The sequence below is a fragment of the Lissotriton vulgaris genome, chromosome 12 (genome assembly GCF_964263255.1).
Source record: "Lissotriton vulgaris chromosome 12, aLisVul1.2, whole genome shotgun sequence".
Lineage (NCBI taxonomy): Eukaryota > Metazoa > Chordata > Amphibia > Caudata > Salamandridae > Lissotriton > Lissotriton vulgaris.
Genome location: NC_141700.1, coordinates 284,561,453 through 284,581,096, shown reverse-complemented (window position 1 = coordinate 284,581,096; position 19,644 = coordinate 284,561,453). Strand labels below are relative to the sequence as shown.

General features: G+C 47.9%; 1 protein-coding gene across 4 annotated transcripts in view; it reads left to right on the top strand.

The window, feature by feature from the left end:
• HACL2 (2-hydroxyacyl-CoA lyase 2) overlaps nt 1–19,644 on the top strand; it is a 565,926-nt gene that overhangs the window by 187,087 nt on the left and 359,195 nt on the right. For all 4 annotated transcript variants that reach the window (XM_086945056.1, XM_086945057.1, XM_086945059.1 and 1 more), the window contains one exon: nt 16,976–17,103. In XM_086945056.1, coding sequence (XP_086801182.1) covers nt 16,976–17,103 — 128 coding nt within the window. The remainder of the gene's footprint in view (nt 1–16,975; nt 17,104–19,644) is intronic.

Here is a 19,644-nt window from a genome sequence, read left to right as displayed (position 1 = left end):
CCAATTGTTCTGCAGTAGTTTCTATCAGCTTCTTTGTCACTGCTTCTAAACTATAGATGAACAGAATGTCTGATTCTGGAAATAGTGAAATATGAGTAGGTGAAAAAGCCCATGCACTAGATTATTTAAGAAAGCCCAAATATATTCATCATAAATCCTCTACCTGCCTCTTAATCTGCCAGAACTGCTCCTTTAGTGTGTGTATTTCCATATTGTTTTCAAACCCACACAAGTTAGAAAAGGTGTTAGCAGGGCTTCTAAGTGATGAGACTGGAGTACAGAGCAAAACCAAAGGGGATGATGGACGGAGTGTTGAACATTGCAAGCACTCGCCCCCAGTCAACTGATCTGGGTTTAATCCATCATCAGTCTTTAGCTCACTCCGCCACCCCAGTTCAGACATGGCCATATGCCAATCAGTGTGACCCTGTGGCTCATGGGAACAGTCCAGCCCGAACTGCCAAGCCATGTCTTCCCTGGACCGGAAACAAGCATCCTGGGACGGGCTTCAGGCTCACTGCCCTCATCAGCCAGGCTATCTTGAATCCTGTCAAATAAACAATGGGGTGACCCAGTGTCCCTCAGAACCCGGGTATTTATGAAGAAAAAACAATGGTTCTGTCGGGTAGGCGTAACAAATTTCTTGTGTGGTTAAATCAATCAACTTATTACTGTTGAAACAACAAAACAATTTCATACAGAAGGAACACACAAAAGCAAGCACAATTTTGTGGGTAACACACAGTTTTTTTATAAATGACATAATTTATAAATTACCCATACTTGAAATAAGGCTGTCAAAAAGGTGACATTATGTGGCGACGAGTGATCAAGTGACATGTAGTGCTTAGTGATACAGTGAAGTGTGTATTCTCTACAAGGTGGTTTAAAATATGTACAAGGAGAGTAAAAGTGAGGCCAGGTTAGGAAGAATGACTCTGCTATCAGTCCAATTTAAATGTTTTACGCAGAGCCTTGATCTGGACCAGGGAGTAGTGGTGACGCTTCAATGAGGTCGATCATTTGGTTGTGAGCCTGGGTACCGTGGTGGCCATATTAAGACTGGAATACTTCCATAGGCTAGCATTGGTCATCAGGATAGTAACAATAAGTATAGTGCATCGTATGGAAGCCCTCTAATAGTATTTGGAGTCGAATTTATGACCAGGAAGGAGTTAGATAGTAATAGTTTTTGTTGCCTATCATTGTCTTTTGTACAATAGTTTTTCTTACTTGTGTTAAAGTACTTATTTTTATAAAGTTAAGTACTGATTCAACAGTTTGTTAAAAACTGGTATAATTAAGTTAACTAAAGTGCAAACCCCCTCCTTCACTTCGCCTTCGACTACTCTACCTTGAGAGGTAAGTGCTAAAAAGTGGTACTTGTTCGTTTGAGTTTGTTGTCCAGTAGTGCTGTGACCTCAGGTCATCCATAATAATCCACTCTAGTTCTAGTTTCAGCCCAGGTACCCCCGACTCCCCTTGGGCATCTGGAACCACATCCTTGCCGGTTGATTGCTAATGGTTTGCCATTTCCGATTACCAGGTTCTGTGCAGGGATTCTGCATAATGGTGTTTCTGAAACGTGCACACTGATACTGTTTACTTAAGAAACGCCCTTTTCCAGTTGTAATGATATTGTTAGGTGTTGCTGAATTTATATAGGAATAGTAACAAGTAATATCAGTCATAAGTGTTGGCGTCAGTACACACAAATGAAAATGTATACATAAATCCATTCAGCAGAAATCACAATCTGATTAGGATGAAATTTGCTTCATGGTCATTCCTTTCATCTCGGAGGGTTCTCCTTGAACTTTTTACTGTTCTCGTCCAGCCAGTTTTTTTATATATATATATATATATATATATATATATATATATATATATATATTAATTACTATAGTCTTTTGCGGTTCCACTGGCTTGACCTAAAGATAGATCAACATATACTGCAAGCAATCGAACGAGATAATTAAGGACCTTGGATACACAGCGTACGTCCGTGTTCCACACTGAGTGCCTCTTTTCTTTTTTTTTTTTTTTTTTTTAAATATATTTTTATTGCAGGAATTAGTAAATCGTTACAATATCGACCAGCATTGTATCACAAGCAATATCAACATAGTAAAACCCTCTGGCCCCCCACCGTAAGTTTCGTACACAGCCAACCGGGGTCGGGCGGCGATATGCAATGGGGGCTCAGCAGGACGCTTGAGCTGGTCCGGATGATCCACTGTCCTTCATCTGCTTTTCCAAACAAGCCTATAAACCCAAAAGAAACCCCAACCCTCAAAATACTACTAACCAAAAGAAACCCCACCCAACCCCGCCACTAGCGCCTGGGAGCCACCGTCACAGGATCTGCCATGGGACCCACGGGGACAACAATAGGACTAACAGTGCAAATGTTTACCGGGACTCGGGGCGAGTCGCTTCTTCACCTTCAGAGTCGCTGGGGGCACAATAATCCCTGAGGGCCTGCACCAACATTTCCCACTCCAACGCGGCCTCCTGCGCCTTCTCATTACGCTGCCTCCAAGCCAGTTGATATCTCAGCGCGCTCTCCCCCGCCGCCCACTTCAAAAGCTCACTGTGCCATCTGCTGCCTGTCGGACCAACTCGTGCCTTCCAGTTCCTGGTCACCTCTCGTTTAGCAAGGAGGAGCCCTAGGTCGATAAACTTACTAGAAATTTTATTCCTGGGGGTATGGGGGAACCAGTGTAGGAGCCCCACCGCCGCATCAAATGATAAGGATCTCCCCGTCACCTCCTCCAGGGTCTTCCCTACTTCCTGCCAGTAAGACGACAATCCCGGACAGGCCCATAACATATGTAGGAGGTCGGCTTCCTGAGCTGGGCACCTAGGGCATTCCGCCGAATTCGTGGCAAAATACCGCCTAATTTTCACTGGGGTCAGGTACGCTCTATGGAGCACGTAATAGTGGACCAGCTGGAAACGGGCGTTACGTGTGCCCTTCCAGGCTCGTCTCACCAACTGGGCCCAGGTCGTCTCCGGGATCTCCCTGCCAATGTCCTCCTCCCAGCGGTTTCTCAGAGTGGTGAGGGGAGCCAACCCTTCGTTAATCAACCTGCCGTAAAGGCAAGTGACCGCCTTCACCGTGCCCGCAGACATCATCACGTACTGGCACACCTGAGATAAGGGGGGTTCCTCCTGCCCGCTCTTCCAGTGTGCCTGGATTGCTCGGACAATGGCCGAGTGCAGCAGAAAATCACCACGGGGGATCTCGAAGCGGTCGATAAGATCCTGGAAGGACAAGAGCACTCCGTCCTCGTACAGATCTCCAACCAGCTGTAAGCCGGCATCCTCCCAGGCCGCCAAACGTGACCAATCCCCTCCATGGGGGAGGGCCGTCAGCATCCCCAACGGTATTTCAGGCGCATATGGTGTTCTCAGTTGGCCTCGGGCGTGAGCGTACACACAGCAAACGTTCAAGTCCCTCCCTCCTAGAGTGCCCGAGATGGCCACGTAACGCCCCTCTGGATCTATCTCTGTTCTCGTGACCTGGAAGGGGACCCCCGCTCTGATCCATATTAGCGCCCCTCTGGCATACGCGGAGTACGACGTGGAAAAGACCTGTCCCCTCCATCTACGCTGTAGCGCCGCCCCTTCCGCCTTGGTCAGATGAGTTTCCTGCAGCAGCGCCATTTGCACTCCCCTACGCACTAAATAAGCGTGGACTTTGTGGCGCCTGGACATAGTATGAAGCCCCCTTACGTTCCAAGTAACACATTTCAAGTTAGCAACATCAGCCATTGTCCCATAATGTTCTCGCACAGTCTCCCCGTCCGGGCTCCCACAAAGAAAAGACATCATCCATCCCAGCACTGATGGCGGCCATTTTCCCCAACCAAAACCAAACAACCCAAGAACAAATCGAACTCCCACCCACCCACCCCAGAACAGGACCCAAACTGCGCCATCCAGATCCCATCCAAACCTCGCCTTCTATCAACCCAACAACCCCTACGGTCGCCACCGTAGGAAGGCCTTAAGGGCCAGGTGCGGGCCGGGCGGAGGCAGTGGGCCCTCGACGCTCAGGCCACCAGGACTAAAACAAGCCCTAAACAGTACCAAAAACCCCTCGGGGCAGAAACAGGGGCACCCCACCCCTCCCTCCCCCTTTGTCAGCATCAATGGACGGCAACCGCCTCCCCCCTGCCGGGCCCCCACCCAAAATAAGGCAGCACACCCCGTTACCCTTGTCCATCCAAAAGGTCCTCCACCGACTTCGGTGTGATCACCGGTGTATGGGCGCTATCAGTCACTGAGTCCTCCGATTCCGACGGAGCCTCCTCATCACCCGGGTTGCCTTCCACCTCAATGGCTTCGTCCCGTGCACCAGACAACTCCGACAAGACTTCCAACATTCCCCTCCGTTCCGACGACGTCTCTGCAGTTGAGGGCCCTCCTGTGCGGCCGCGGCGATTCCTGATCCTCCTGGATCGCCGTCTCTGTTCCGGCTCATCAGCCTGTTGGGACGAGGAGCCGAAGCCATCTTTCCCTGCCCTGTAAAGCTCAAGCCAGGCACAGACATCCTCCGGGGTGTCGAAGAACTGAGTTTTGTCATCGACAATGATGCGGAGCCTCGCAGGATAGAGGAGCGAGTACTGGATGCCCTCGCTCCTGAGCTCGCGCTTGACCGCCAGGAAGGAGAACCGCTTGCGTTGAGTCTCGTAGGTGTAATCCGGGAAGATGTTCACCTGATTGTTCGCCACTTTGAATGGACCATTATGTCTGGCGGCATTAAGGATTAAGTCCCTGTCCCGAAAGTGCAATAACCGCGCCACCACCGGTCTCGGGGCGCGCCCCTGTTGCGGTGGTCGCGCCGGGACTCTGTGGGCACGCTCCAGAGTGTAGAAGGAGGATAGCCCCTCCGGGGCCACCGTGTCACGGAGCCAGGTCTCCAAGTATGTCACCATGTCGCCATCCTCGATCTTTTCCGGGAGGCCCACTACACTGATGTTGTTCCTTCTGTTGCGGCCTTCCGCATCCTCCGCCCTCTGCTCCAGGGTCGCAATTCGGGATAAGGCATCCTTCATCGTTGCAGCCAAGGTTCGCTGCGCCGGCTCCAAGGTTGTCACCGAGCTCTCCACTTCCTTGACCCGGTCCGACAGTTTACCATGGTCCGCTCTGAGGAGGCCTAGGCTCGTCGCCACCTGGGCAATGTCCTGTTGGAGGGCCGATCTCGTGGTCGCTATCGCCTCCAGGACGCGGTCGAACTGTTGTTGCATCGGTGCGCCACCAGAACTCTTTGAGTCCCCATGTTCCTCTTTGTCCTGGGCTTCCGAGTCCGAGGCAGTCGGGGTAGTCCCCTTGGCTCCTCTAGGTTTCCCCATGTCACCGGGGGCACTCCGTGAAGGTCCCGGAGTAGGCGTCTCCGGGTGCAGATGCCGACCACGACCCTCCCGGTTACTGGTCTGCCAATCAAGTATGGGAGACCTCCTTCTCCAGGGCCCGTGGAGACTTCTCCGCTTCGGCTCACGCCACCGCCACGGCGTCCGAGGGCACCGATGAGGGGGCGGAGACAGCCGCTGCCGAGTCGGGCAGGCCCGCTCAGCCGCTAGAGACCCGGGGTGAGGGTCACCAACTCCACCGGATGATTTGTGGCGCCAAAGTGTCGCGCCTCCCATGGAAGTGGACTGGCCAGGAGAATGTAGCTAGGTGCGGTGTCGTGAGTTGGGCCACCGCCTGGATCACAGGGCGTCCGCTCCCGGGGTCCCCTATACCGTGGGCATCCGCCCAGTCACCCAACCGAGTGCAGACTCGTTGCAAAAAGTCTGATCAAATTGATATCTAGTGCACAGAGCAGCCGGGGATGGCAAAGCCGGGCACCAGTCGCTGCTCGCGACGCTCCTCCGAATCAGTGGGTCCGACCAGGGGGACAAAGAAGTCCGGGCGCCATGTTGGGGCGCACTCCGCAACTCCGCAAACTTCGGTTTCACTCCGGATCAACCCTCGTCCGAGCCTCACCAGGGGCCCCGGCAGGTCTCCGTCGGTCCGCTCAGCAGAATGCGGGGTCTGGGGTGCCCCGCAGCCTCCGATTTACAGGATAATTCCGGGCTCAGTCCCGGAGCCGAGCTCTCAGGCGACCATCGCCATCGGCGCCCAAGCCACGCCCCTGAGTGCCTCTTTTCATATGAAATAAACTACCACCTGTGTGGAGCTAGGATAGTCACGTCCCACCCACACAGTCTTCAGGGCAATTGATACTTCAGCGACTGATAAACTCTGTCTTTCCCCTCCCCACAGGCTAGGCCAGGAGTCTTTTACAGTAAGGATTGGCTCTTGTTTACATATAACACCACAGAGCTGTCATCTGAAATGGTTGGCAAACACCAAGTCAACTATTCAACCTCTGCCCTGTGACTGAAATGGAATGAATTCTGGAGCTCTGCCACAACAATGAGCACTGTAGAATAGGTGTGTTAAGCTAGATATGCAGCACACTTTTCAAATAATGGGACAGTGATCAGGAATCTACTATGAAAATAGCCCTGGAAGGCGCAACACCCACCAAAAAACACTCCAGGAGCAAGTTCTTCCTTTCCAGGTAACTACATTGATGTGCATTAGTGGAGCACCTGATGATTTGCATTTGGATTTTTTATTTTTTATTTAAAAGAGTTTTATATAGCGCTGGCTAGACCCGAAGGTATCAAAGCTCTTTACATGAGAATCAACAATGTAACAGAACAAGTTCAACAAATTACACAATACATCAAAAAATAATCAATACAATTAGAAGGGGAGAGAAAGGAGAGAGAGAAGTAGTGAAGGGGGCAGGGGAGGTGAGAAAGGGAGGATAAGGGAAGAGACAATAAGGAGAGACGAAAAGAAGTCTGTCTAAAGACCGACTGGGTAGGTGACAACAAAGGAGGGAATCCACGGCCCCTCTCCCCTATAGCTAAATCAGGTAGCTCCATCGGGCATCAGACAAAATAGTTCAGTCTCAATACATTGAGAGAGGAGAGAAGGAGAGGCATAAAATAGAGGGAGGATGCAGGAGGAGAGGACAGGAGAGACGAAAAGAAGTAGAACAATGTGGTTCAACAATATAACAGAAAAAATCTACAATTACACATTACATCAAAAAATCGGCAATATATTGGGAGAGTAGAGAAAGGAGAGAGAAAAGTAGTGGGGGGTAGGGGAGGTGAGAAAGTGAGGATAAGGGAAGAGACAATAAGGAGAGACGAAAAGAAGTCTGTCTAATGACCGACTGGGTAGGTGACGACCAAGGAGGGAATCCACGGCCCATCTCCCCTATAGCTAAACCAGGTAGCTCCATCGGGCATCAGACAAAATAGTTCGGTCTCAAGTGTCGAGGGAAGAGGTTCACTGAGAAACAGGGTGGGGACAAGGGGCAGGGGCAGGTGATGGCAGAGGACAGAAGCTGGAAAGATTAGGAGTGGAGAGGGGAGAGGGGAGAGGGTTGGGGGAAGAGAGAGGGGGAAGATAAGGTCAGGAGCGACGCTGGAGCGTTTGCCCGAAGTCCGGCTAGGTAGGTGATAGTCAAAGGAGGGAGTCCAAAGTTAATCTCCCCTATGGTTCGCGAGGTAGCTCCACCGGGCATCATACAAAGGTAGCTTTAGAGTTGAGGCCACAGAGTTGAGACAACAGAGTGTAGTGACGCAGGCTCCCGTCACTGCTCACTGGAGTGGACAGTGTTGTTATGTCGTCTTCTTCACTTTACTGTGGCACCCCTTAGGCTGTCCCGTGTCTAAGGCGGTTTCGTGTCACTTTTCCTCCCAGCTGCCTGTGAGGGTGTTCTTTTCTATTGCTGCCTCCGTCACCACTCCTTCAAGTCCCCATATGTTGGACCCCAAGTCCGTGTGGTTTAGTGTTTTGAGTGAGACTGGCGTCACCTTGTTCCGCCGGGGAGGGTCAGCTCCACGGGGCCCAGAAGCGAAACATCCGCGCCAGCGCGTCTGCAGGTAGACTCCCCAGGGGGTCGCGTGTGCCGAAGGGTATGGAAGAGGAGGACTCCCCGTCCCAGAGTCAACCGTTATTCTGGCAGCAGCGTTATGGCTAACACAGCGGCCAAATCGCCATATCTCCCCTCAGACATGCTGTCCCTGGGGGCTCAGGCATTTACTTGCAGGGAAGGAAGATGCTTAGGGCGACGTGCCATGAAGAGGCCTCGTGGCCGCCATGTCAGATTGAGTGGTCAGACCAGTTAGCCCGTTCCAATATGGCCGCTTATTTGCTTACTATGGAAATCTAACTATGGTAGTCCTATTTTTGTTTCTATGCACCAATGTCGGAGGTCTTCTTTCCTTTTCTATGTATTATCAGCCATTTTGGACAAAATGTAGCTCTATCGCCTAGCCAGTTTTCATGAGGCCAAGGATTGTCCACTTTCTCTTTCTTTTAATCTTTTAGACCTTCGTATCCGGTTGTTTAGAAATTCAGTTCTTTAAAATGTCATTATTCTTTTTCTGTATAATTCATTCTTAACCTCATAAGCCTTTATTCCTCGGTGACCCGGGAGTGTAGGGGTGGGTGAGAGGCATGTGCTCTTATTCTAGCTCTCAACTCCAGCCTCGGACAAGCTCCCCTGCTCCATGTATAGCCATCTGATAAACTTCTTCCTTCCATGGTTCGCTCAACTTTCACTCCTCCGCCGCTTCTTACCACTTGTGTGGAGAGGAGCCCCGAACTTCACCACAGCTGCGGAAGTCCGGCGAGCTACTCAGAGCCTCCCTCTCTGCTCCAGCCGTGCCGCTCAGCTTTCTCTGACTCCGTATCTCACTTTGAAATATGGAGTGATGTACGGTAGCTGCTGGGAGCTTCAAGGACTGGTTGCAGAACCGGAGCCACTCTCTGCCCTCCTCGAGTCCGATGAATAATCTCCTTCCCACCGTCGTGTGTTAGTCAGCTACCATTCGCCCCCTATGTTCGCCGTGATCTCCAACTGCTCAGGCCGGTAAGCATTTCTCGTCCGATTTGTTTCACTCCAGCCACTCAGCCTGGACACTAGTGGTGGGTTAGTTTTCAGGAGGCATCTCTAAGATGCCCTCTGTGTGCATTTTTTATTAAATCCCACACTGGCATCAGTGTGGGTTTAATGTGCTGAGACGTTTGATTCCAAACTTCTCAGTTTTCAGTGTAGCCATTATGGGCTGTGGAGTTCGTAATTACAAACTCCCAGCACCATATACTCTTAATGGCAGCACTGCACTTACAATGTCTAAGAATGGACTTGGACACTGTAGGGGTACAGGGCGCATGCACCTGTAAACTCACCACTGGTATAGTGCGCCCATCTAGAGGTATAACTGATCTAAGCCAGGGCAGAGGTGCGTGCCATGTCGACTCCTCACTTTGTTCTGCACCAAAACGCACAGCCTGCAAAGGCAGTGTATGGGTGTAGAGGTGCAGGGCCTCTAAGGGTGGCACAATAAGTGCTGCAAGCCTTAGAGGTCTTCCCTGGCCACAGTGCTCTGTGTACCTGTGGTACCATTTACCAGAGATGCCAATTGGATTAGTTTTGGGGAACTAACACAGGCCCTGGGAACCTGATTGGCAGGGACCCAGGGAACATCAAGTGAAAGTTAATCAGTAGTCTGGCAAAAAAAGTGGGGGTTACTGCAACAGAAACCCACTTTCCTACAAACGTGAACTGGAATAAATGACTATCGACCATTTAACGGCTTGACCATCATTATAAATGAATACAGATATATGTAACACTTTAGAAATAATCAGAGCAGAGGTCCTGAAAAAAGAAGTGGGAGGGCTAACTAAGGTAGGCAGTATGCAAGTGACAATATGGCGCATGACATCACTGTACATGACGCCATGGCACGTGACATCACATGTGACATCACAAGAAGTGAAATCAGATATTAAGACCTCATACATATGGTTAGCATATCTCCCATGAGTACATTTAAGCTCATTACGAGATCTAACAAATTCTATTTTGCATCTGGTTGTGCCAAAAAAGTGGCGTAACCCCTGACGCAAAATCTGTACCTCAACTAATACATTTTTTTAAAACTCTACCACAAAGTAGTTAGCAACAAGGAAAAACATGGCAGTAGATCTTTTCTGTTTAATTGGTTACAAAGTCTTCATTTTAAAATATCTTATGGGTTAAGGCACTTGTTGCAGAGATCTTTGTGTGCCCAGTAAATCTCAGGGAAGAATGATAATTATAAGATAACTCTGAAGGTTAACACTTTTGCTGGAAAGATCTGTGTTTTGTCTATGCCGATAAGTGAGTTACTGCTTTTAACACAGATTTTTTTCACTGCTTGCAGTTCATAAATTGTAATCCTTCTAATATAGCACAGTGATCTATGAAGTACATGTGACTTCTACACCTTCTAACCATTCTTGTGCATTAATTCACACACTTACATGATTTATTGTCAATGTATGATGTGTATGTTATGTAAAGTGCTCTGACACCCTGCATAGGGATGAGTAGCGCTATAAAAGAAATAACATAGTGATATTTAAATTATTAGTGTAAGTACTGGGACAGACCAATAAGTCTGACATTCCTACAATGCAGGCATATTTTTTATATACATGGACTGAACAAAGTCGAAACTATGCTGCTCTTAACTACCTGTAAAGTGATAACAAGCTGTGTGCCTTTGTTTCTCCTCCATTCCATTTGCATCAAAGTGTGAGGCTCCAGACTGCGCCCAGTCAGGATCATATTGGAACAATACTCCCCCCGCACATTATTTTCTTAGGATAATGTCGCTCCGATAGGCTGTTTGATAGAATCTGGGATTGTTTCTCAAACTCAACATTATTCTAAGAAAATAATACGGCAGGCACAGAAACGGGCTCGGAACAACCTCGAGGTGAAGGACAAACCAGAGACAGAGGCGATCACGTGTGACCACGTTCACGCCCAGTTCCAGTAAGATCCAGAAAGTGATTAGGAAACACTGGGGCATACTCTTTTTGCATTTAAACGCACCCAAAATCTAAAGGACCTTTTGGTCCACACACGTCCCAAAAGCAACCCACCCCCCCACACAATCCACCCTATGGGCTCTACCGCCGGTGGAGGGTCAATAACTCTGTGGGTCCTGTTCTGTGTGTCCCCTCACATCGGCTTCTAAACAGATTGACCTTGGTCTGGCCAGACCTTGGCATCAGAGGAGGCACACCAACTGCAATACAAAAAATGGTATATATGTTATCACTTGCCAGTGTGAAAAGAGGTATGTGGGGATGACTACGAGACGAGTCAAAATTGGAATAGGGGAGCATAAAAGTACCATATACTGTAGAAAAACTAATACCAAACTACTGAGTCATTTCACTGAAAAGAATCACAACACAGACAGTCTCAGATGGACAATTATTGAATCTAATCCTAACTGGACAAACAGCACACTATTTAGGCAGGAACAACGCCGGGTCCATAGATTGAAGAGCAACTCAGAGGGCCTGAACGACGAGACACCCTGGGCAGAATTAATGACCTCGAACTAGAGTGTACTTATACCCCCAGGCACACTCGCTATCACTTTTTTTTTTTGCAACCACTTTTGTTTTGTTCAAAATCTGTTTTATTTTCTGAATCAGGAGTAGAACATAGGTACAGGCATACACAGTGTTAAGCCCACAACCCATTTAGAGCCGGCCGCGTTGCTTTAAAGTGTTTCCCAGCATAGACAAAGGCATTAATAATCTAATTGGAACACAGCATGTCGCCTACAACCCTTGTTGGGCCCGCCGCGTGGTCTAGTACATATAACTGTATTATCGTGCTGCGGAAAGTCTCAGGACCTGATAAAAACCAATAACATTAAGAACACAGGCTAGAGGCCCATATAAAGTGGATAGCGGGAGATGGACAGTAAAAGAGGAGATGGTAGAAAGGAGAGGTATACAGCAACGTAGGCGGTTGGGTGGACGAACAGGAAGAGGTGTGTGACGGTGTCAGGTGTGGAGAATGAAGGCCTTAATGCTTGTTGAAAGGGTTGGCATGCACAACTGTTCTGTTGGGATCTGACTCAAAGAGTCGCAGTGCTCTAAGCTTGGAGGGTAAATAGCGCGCATGTTCTATTTTACAGATATATTTAACTAAGGGTCGCCAAACAGCGGTGAAGCAGGTGTCTCCTGATTGCAGCCGCGCTGTAAAAAGTTCCATAGTTATTACATACCACAAGCGCACAAACCAAGCGGCAATTGGGGAGTCCCCGCTTTTTTTCCAATATAGTGCTATAAGTTGTTTAGCCGCCCCAAACATGTGAAGTGATATAGTCCAATCGCTGTGAGTGAGCGCTTTTAGGTTATCAGGTTTAAGGCCCAAAAGGATTGTGACTGCAGATTCAGGCAGGGGGAAGCCCAGTACCTCTTTAATATGACTAAGGACTTCCTTCCAGAGCAGGGTCAGGAGCGGACAATCCCACCAAATGTGAATGAAGTCTCCAGATGCATTCAAACACCTCCAGCACAAGGGGGATGTGGCAGGGAACATTTTGTGCAGACGAGCGGGTGTGTAATACCATTGTGTCATAATTTTGTACGCGTTTTCCCTCTGTGAGATGCTACGATAAACCCTAGGAATGTCTCGCCATATGCGATTCCACTGTGTAGGTGTGATTTCTGTGGTTGACGTCAGCTGCCATTGGCGTTGATATGGGTGTGTAGTTAGCACCGGAGGGTGTTGTAGGATCTGGTATGTCTGAGATATAAGGCCTTTAGAGTCATCAAAGGAACGGACCAACCGCTCAAAGGGGGTGAATGGCCGGACAGCAGCCTGTTGCATCTCTGGTGAAGACACCCAGTGCTGCAACTGTGCATACTGTAGTCCCGCTCCCAGTGGGAGACAAAATTCTTCCCTGCACTGGGTAAATGTCTTAAGCGTTCCTCCCTCGTACAGATCTCCAATCACTCTGCAACCCCCCTGTAACCATTTGGCAAATGTTTGTGAGTGGAGGGCCGGAAGGAATAGTGGGTTGCCTGCTATGGGAGTGTCAGGGTAAGGAAAGGTCGTCAGTCCCTTACGTATGGCTACCTTGTCCCATATCACAAACACTTGAGGGAGGTAGAGCAAATCGTTGGATTCGTGCTCCACGAGGATAATTAAATAAACAAAGTGAATCCAACAGGGAAAGGGGAAAGAGTGATCAATCAATTTTGAAGCACTCAGTGTTGTGTAAAATACCCCTTACACACCAAAAGGCCCCTTGGTGTCATGCTTCATCATCGGGGTCTTCGCACCCCTCTATCGGGATGCGGCGTGCTGCGACCTACGGCTACGCGGGAGCACTTATGGTGTTGACTATGTGTGGTGTCCAGTGTGTGGGGTATATTTAGAGTGAGTGGGGGGTGTGTAGTGAAAAATTAAAAAGTACCTGGCACTAGAGTATAAAAGAAAAAAACTTTTTACTCTGAACTCTGGCTGGTACTGTTAAAAGAAGTGCAGGACGAGGTCTAAGTTGTGTAATGAACTTGACCTCTGGTGTGCGTTGTTGTCGGACATGTTTCGGAGACCAGCTCCTTCCTCAGGACGGGGGCACAACCTCCCCTCCCTACTCACGTCTTTATTACTAAAAATTGTGTATTTACAGAAAAGTGAAATTGAAATTATAGGCTAAGTGTGCCTACAGCGGTCTGCTACAAGCACAATGACCTGTAGAAAGACAAAAATAACAACTAATGGTTACCCATGTAGCGGGTAGTTCAAACAGGTGCAGTCACCAGGAACCATATCATTTGCTTATATTATAATCCTGTTAAAAGGGACTCACAACACATACAACATAAAACACATAAAGTACTAGGGTGTTCTGTAAGATGTATTCCTACTTGTGAAGCTTCTTTGAAGGCTTCATGAGCAAAATCGGGACGTCGGGGTGTTGCTTCAGTGGCTATCTGTGGTAGAGAATGATGCAGCTTTAATCATTCATTCTATCGCACTTACTTTTGTAGAGGATTACAGCTGGTCGTGTGTACTTAGTTGTTCGGTATCATACTCACAAGAACAGGACTCTCTGATCACCGTCTTACCCCGCACGCTGCTCCGCTGATGTGGAGTAAGGATGTGGTCAAGGATACTTATACCCTTTCATCCTCATTGGCGGAGGTGGGGGTGTATGCTAATTAGGGGTGTTTCCCGCCACTGATTGTATGTCCTTGTACGGAGCATCCGCTTTCTGACCATACAGGGCTTTCGTATGTGATGGAACGGACGCCGACCTGGGATTAGTGTCTACATCATAGATCAAGTGTGTACAGCGCATGTGCACTATTGTTCCGGCATCCTTCCATTCACGCGTGATGGTAGTCAGTGTTTGTCCCACACGCATGCGCGAGGAACATACGTGTGTATCGCTGCTTACCTACAGAGCGCGTGTGTTAATGCTACTTCTGACCTCAAAGAGAAGATTTTGAATTAAGGGGTATGCGGTCAAGCTTGTTCACTAGTGTTGTATGTGTGTGGCACCACGTGGCACCACGTCCTTTAATACTGTCGCCACAACTGTCTTATTTTCGAGACACCCATGATCGTCAGATTATGCATTTTTTAAGGCGATTGGACTGCCCAGAGCACAAAGGCGTTGCTTTTACTGAGTCAGCTGTGCCATCAGTCTGTTTTTCGTTTGGTTCACGAACGAGGTAGTTGCATGCAGTATGCCCACCGCATCTGACTAATAAGGCTCACAAACTGCCACGGGCAGCATGACAGTGAAGCCTGTATTCTAATAATTTTAATGATTCAGCCAAATCACCACCCTGTACACTATTAGCTTTACGAACAAGATATGAGCATGCTATACACCCACAGCCTCTGGCTATGTCCAGCCAGTCGAAAGCGATACCAGACCTGTGTGTGCATCACTGCACGGGTCTCAGCCGTGCGCTAAATTTGCACTTATGACTATCTGGCAGTATGTCGACAAGAGCATGCCCACGAGTATGTCTGAGGATTTGAATGCCTGTCTGTGAGGACATTCGAGTCCTAGTGATTGCCACCGTTAACATGTGATTCACATGTTGTTCTGTATGTCTGTCTCTCTTTTTTATCCCTTTTCAAATCACTAGGTTGGTAATGGAACTCGAACCATATGTTCCTACTAGCGCTTAGATGCATCAACACCTGATGATAGGTACAGTAGGAATACAGGGTGTCTTTTCCCTGATTCCTAATCTCTTTCTCTTATTTTCACCTCACGTTCGACTAAGCGCTCCTAGATCCATTGGGGACCACCTTTAAGCGCGAAACATGTTGACTTAATCTCACCTTTCACTCATTCACCTGGATTTTGAGAGCAGCAGGAAGACATTCATTCCTCCTCTACATTTGCTTCAAGGAGGTGCTACTCATCCTATGTTTTTTACCCTTACTTTTCGGAACCCCGAATAAAACTAGGTTCTGGGTACCGGATAGGTTATTTTAACGCACTCACTCACTCACTGTCCTAGGCCCACACACCCACATGCACAACTTTGGTGTCTCCTTAAAAGATCTCCGATAAAGAGCCCTCTTGCGGGACCCGTGGAGGACAGCAGCGCCACCCCCACGAGGAGCATCGCCCGATGATGAAGCATGACACTTGCAAGGGTGTCTGAGGGCACTATATTCAAAAGGAGCAATTCCCTCACCATCATTAAAACCCAAATATATTGAGAGAGACTACGTCCGTCTTTGGGAGCAGTAGTACTGGACCTGTATGTTTCCTAATAGCTCCCCGCCCCCCCTCTTTACATTTTGTTGTGTTTGCTGAACCTGTCCCAGTGTCTGAAAATTACACCAGGACAAGTTCAGCATACTTCAGTAGGGCCCTTCTTCTTGGTAGGGTGGACGGTGACTACCCTGTGAAAATACTGGGCTGACGCCGTCTACCCGAGTGCCCTGGAAATACTTCGGAATATATTCTTTCTGTAAGTGTAGTCATTCTGTCTGTTCATTAGCTTTCTCAGGGTTGTTTTCTTTGCTTGGACATTTAACTGCTGCTTGTGCGCATACTCCTCTATGGTACTGGGGATTGCTTTCCGTACCTGGGATTTCTGCTTTGCTCATACTGCACTGAAGTGCTTTGATATTGCTGGCTGCTCTGCAGCTGCAGGAGATCACACAAAGAATGGCTTATCACCCTGCTCTGGCATAGCCCGAGGTACTCTCGAGAATGCTAATTATGAACAGGGGTTCCAGTGTACGCCACATTTGACGCCTGTGCCCTTTACTTGTATATATTCGAAGTGTGTTGTGTACCTCCCTACTGTGAAGACCTGACATTCTCATCTATCGTCCTTTTCCCCATGATATCTACTCAGGGGGTCCGCTACTGTTTAAGAAATTTAAAGGCAGATTAATAGATTGCTTATACATCAAAAGGCAGGATTGAAAAACGGAACCTTTTAAAACCTATGTAAAGGTGAAGGAATTTGAAACTTGAAGCTAAAAATTAAGTTGGTATTCTTATCTTGGTTTGGGGATGCAGTGCAAATGCAGCAAAGTGAATTAGTTAGGACAATTAGTTGCCTCAATTCAAGAAGCACTGGTATGCACTGACAAAAAGAATGCATGCACTAGGAACAAACAATACAAAGTGATAGGCTAGAGTCCAGGCTATCGCTTCGACTTACAAAAGTAAAAGTACAAAAACTAAAAGTTCCGCCTTCCATCACTTTTAAATTCACATAACATTTTGGTTTTTCACTTTTCTTTATTTGTGAATAAAATACAATACTTAAATCGTGGAAATTGTTTTGATAGCCCTCGGCTTTAGTGATTCCATTGGGGTCAGCGGAAGTCAAAAGGTTAAGAACCGCTGCTCCAGAGGTACACGGTCCTGTGGTGTACATAGGTATGTAACCTATTGTTTCGGTTCTCTGGGGTACTCTGCATTTGTTATCTATTCTGCACCATTGTAGTAAACTGGCATTTGTGGTGTGTAACCTCTTTTCCATGTTTCCCATTTGATTTCTTTTTTTCTGGACTAACAAGCTACTTTTTCTTACTGCTTAGGCACGGTTGGAGTGGCCGCCGTGACCGCTGGCCCTGGGTTAACCAACACAGTGACAGCGATTAAGAATGCACAGATGGCCGAGTCACCACTTCTTCTGATTGGAGGCGCGGCTGCCACCCTTTTACAGGTGAGCCAGACGCAGATATTAAAGAAAAAGTAATCCGTGACCACTCCTCTACAAGTAAACCAAACTCAGGCACTTTATGGCAGGGGAGTGCTGTCTGACATCTTGCTAAAAAAAATTAGTAAGTCTCAAATGACGCACAGCAATTGAAGGATATTACTGAAGGCGTGCTGGTCCCAGACGTTGAGGGAAGAAATAGTTGCTGCTTGCCTCACTTTGCTGCAAGTTAGATGAGCCTTTAGAATGGGCCTTAATACAATTGGGGTCCTCAAAAACTCAAATTTCCCAGGGCTCTCACCCTGTTTTTTTTTAAACAACCTAAGAAAGAAATATAACAAGCATAATCAAGACTTAAACAGAGACGAATAACCACCATATTGAAAGCTGCGTCTCGGACCTACCAAATCAAGTGCCACAATAGGACTCGTCAGAGGCGGTCGCTCCTCCTCACGCTGCCTCCCCGACCTCACTGCGGTATCGTTTCATTCAGCTGCTTTGCTGCTTTGTGCTGCGCCCAATTTGATTGCTTATTTATTCATTCAGCTGATTTGCTGCTTTGTGCTGCGCCCAATTTGACTACTTATTTATTTACATAGCGCTCCTTCAAATGAGCTGTTGTGCAGTTCGTCTGAGCAGCTTACCTTAGCAGAGTAGCGCTAGTCCAAATCGGACTAATTAGCATACTAGCACAGCGCGCTGTAACGCTGAGCTTTGTCTGTGGTGCCTCGCTTTCACTATTTGTCTCCCTGTGCCCTAATAGTAGTTTTTTAGCGTGTGATTGTAAGTCTGTGCCCCGACTGCCATTTTGTATACTACCTTGTTGTTGTTTAGTCTCCCCTCCCCGGATATCCACCCCGCCTCCCAGCTGCTCCGCCCTCCCACAGTTCATCAGGCTCGGTCTCTCCACGCCACCTCTGTGACCATCCTGACTTGGGAGGGAGGGGTGAGGGGGGGTGAGCAGACACCAAACCAAATTGAGAGTGTGAAAAAGGCCGCTTTATTGAAACAGGTGCATATTCACAACAATACAACCCTGGCAAACGCCTTACAAAACTAGTCCTCACTAATTAAACTATTACCTTAAAACCCCAAACGTCAGGCCCGCCCCTAATACGTCACAATCCCCCCCCACCCTGCACAACATAATTACAATTCAAACAATACAAAAACCTGCATAATCATTTAAACATCATCCCAACCCAAAAGCATAACATCACATTCCCAAATTGCCCACCAACAACTTACGTTAACCAAAACAGTGTAACCACCCCACGAAACAACTATTTAAACTTCTCCAGCCATAGCCCCATTTTAACAAAATCCCAACAACCTTCATGTCCCTGCTGACAAAGAACCCCCAATTTCCGCCACCCAGAAAAGAGGGGGGGAAAGAAATACACCCCTCTCTTTCTGCCCCCCAAAAACTAAACAACAGATAACCAAAGAACCTCAACCAAGAAAATTCTGAATTTTCAAGCACCTAGAAAGTACCTCTCTCAACTCCAATAAATATAAATCCATCCCAATTCGAGACAAATGAACTCCATCGCTGCGAAACAACTCCAGAGTGTCATAACGAATGTCCTTATGGGACACCCGCCCAAAACCTAGATCTCTGCAAAAACGAGAAACCTCTAAATTTAATTTCCTGCGCGCTTTATCAACTGCCCTAGGCTTAATCGCACCCCTCCAAATTCTTCGGGGGACCAATTTGGTCCACAAAACATGACAGCCTGACCACTGTTGTTTTATGAGGGAAAGATCTTTCTTCATAGTTCTCAAAAGAACCACCCCTTTCACCCCACAAAGATCATTTTCACCGAGGTGTAAAAGCAACACATCCGGACAAATACCTACTACCAACCAGGAATTCAAAGCAGGAATAAGCTCCCTCCAAATCATACCCCCTTTACCCTTCCACACAACATTAAACAAGCGATCATTAAAACCAAGCGTAAGACCAAAATAACTTTTTATAGCTTGAGCTTCCGCACGCCTTACGAAGGAATGCCCAACAATCCAGATCATCATAACAGATGAACAGGGGCCGGCCACTGAACCTGAAAAAGAAAAGCAGCATCAAACTTTAAGGAAAATTAGCAGACGCAGGCGCCGCACCAGGATCATTCCGCACATAGCGCTGAAAGCAGTCGGAAGACCATCGCCCTAAAGACATAATATCCTGCTGCGACCAACCCCTATTATGAGCCTCCGTTTCTGCCCCAATCCTGAAGGAATGTGTACCATAATGTCTTTCATCCAAACCAAGAAAACGCAGAGCTTTACGCAGCACCATGCGCAGTTGATAGTCAGTCACCCTGGAACCATCCAGATGTTGAAAAACAGAGCCCTCATCAGCCGCCCCCGAACAAACTCTCAAACGCTTGGCCCACCGCAAAGGGCACGTCTCAGAAGGAGAAGATGCCTCTAGCCAAATACCCTTCCCTGATCAGTTTTCGCGCGAGCCAGCTAAATGTGTAAACCTGTCTCTAAAAATTGAACATCACCCCACCCCACCCCAAAATTAACTTTAGAACCCAACAG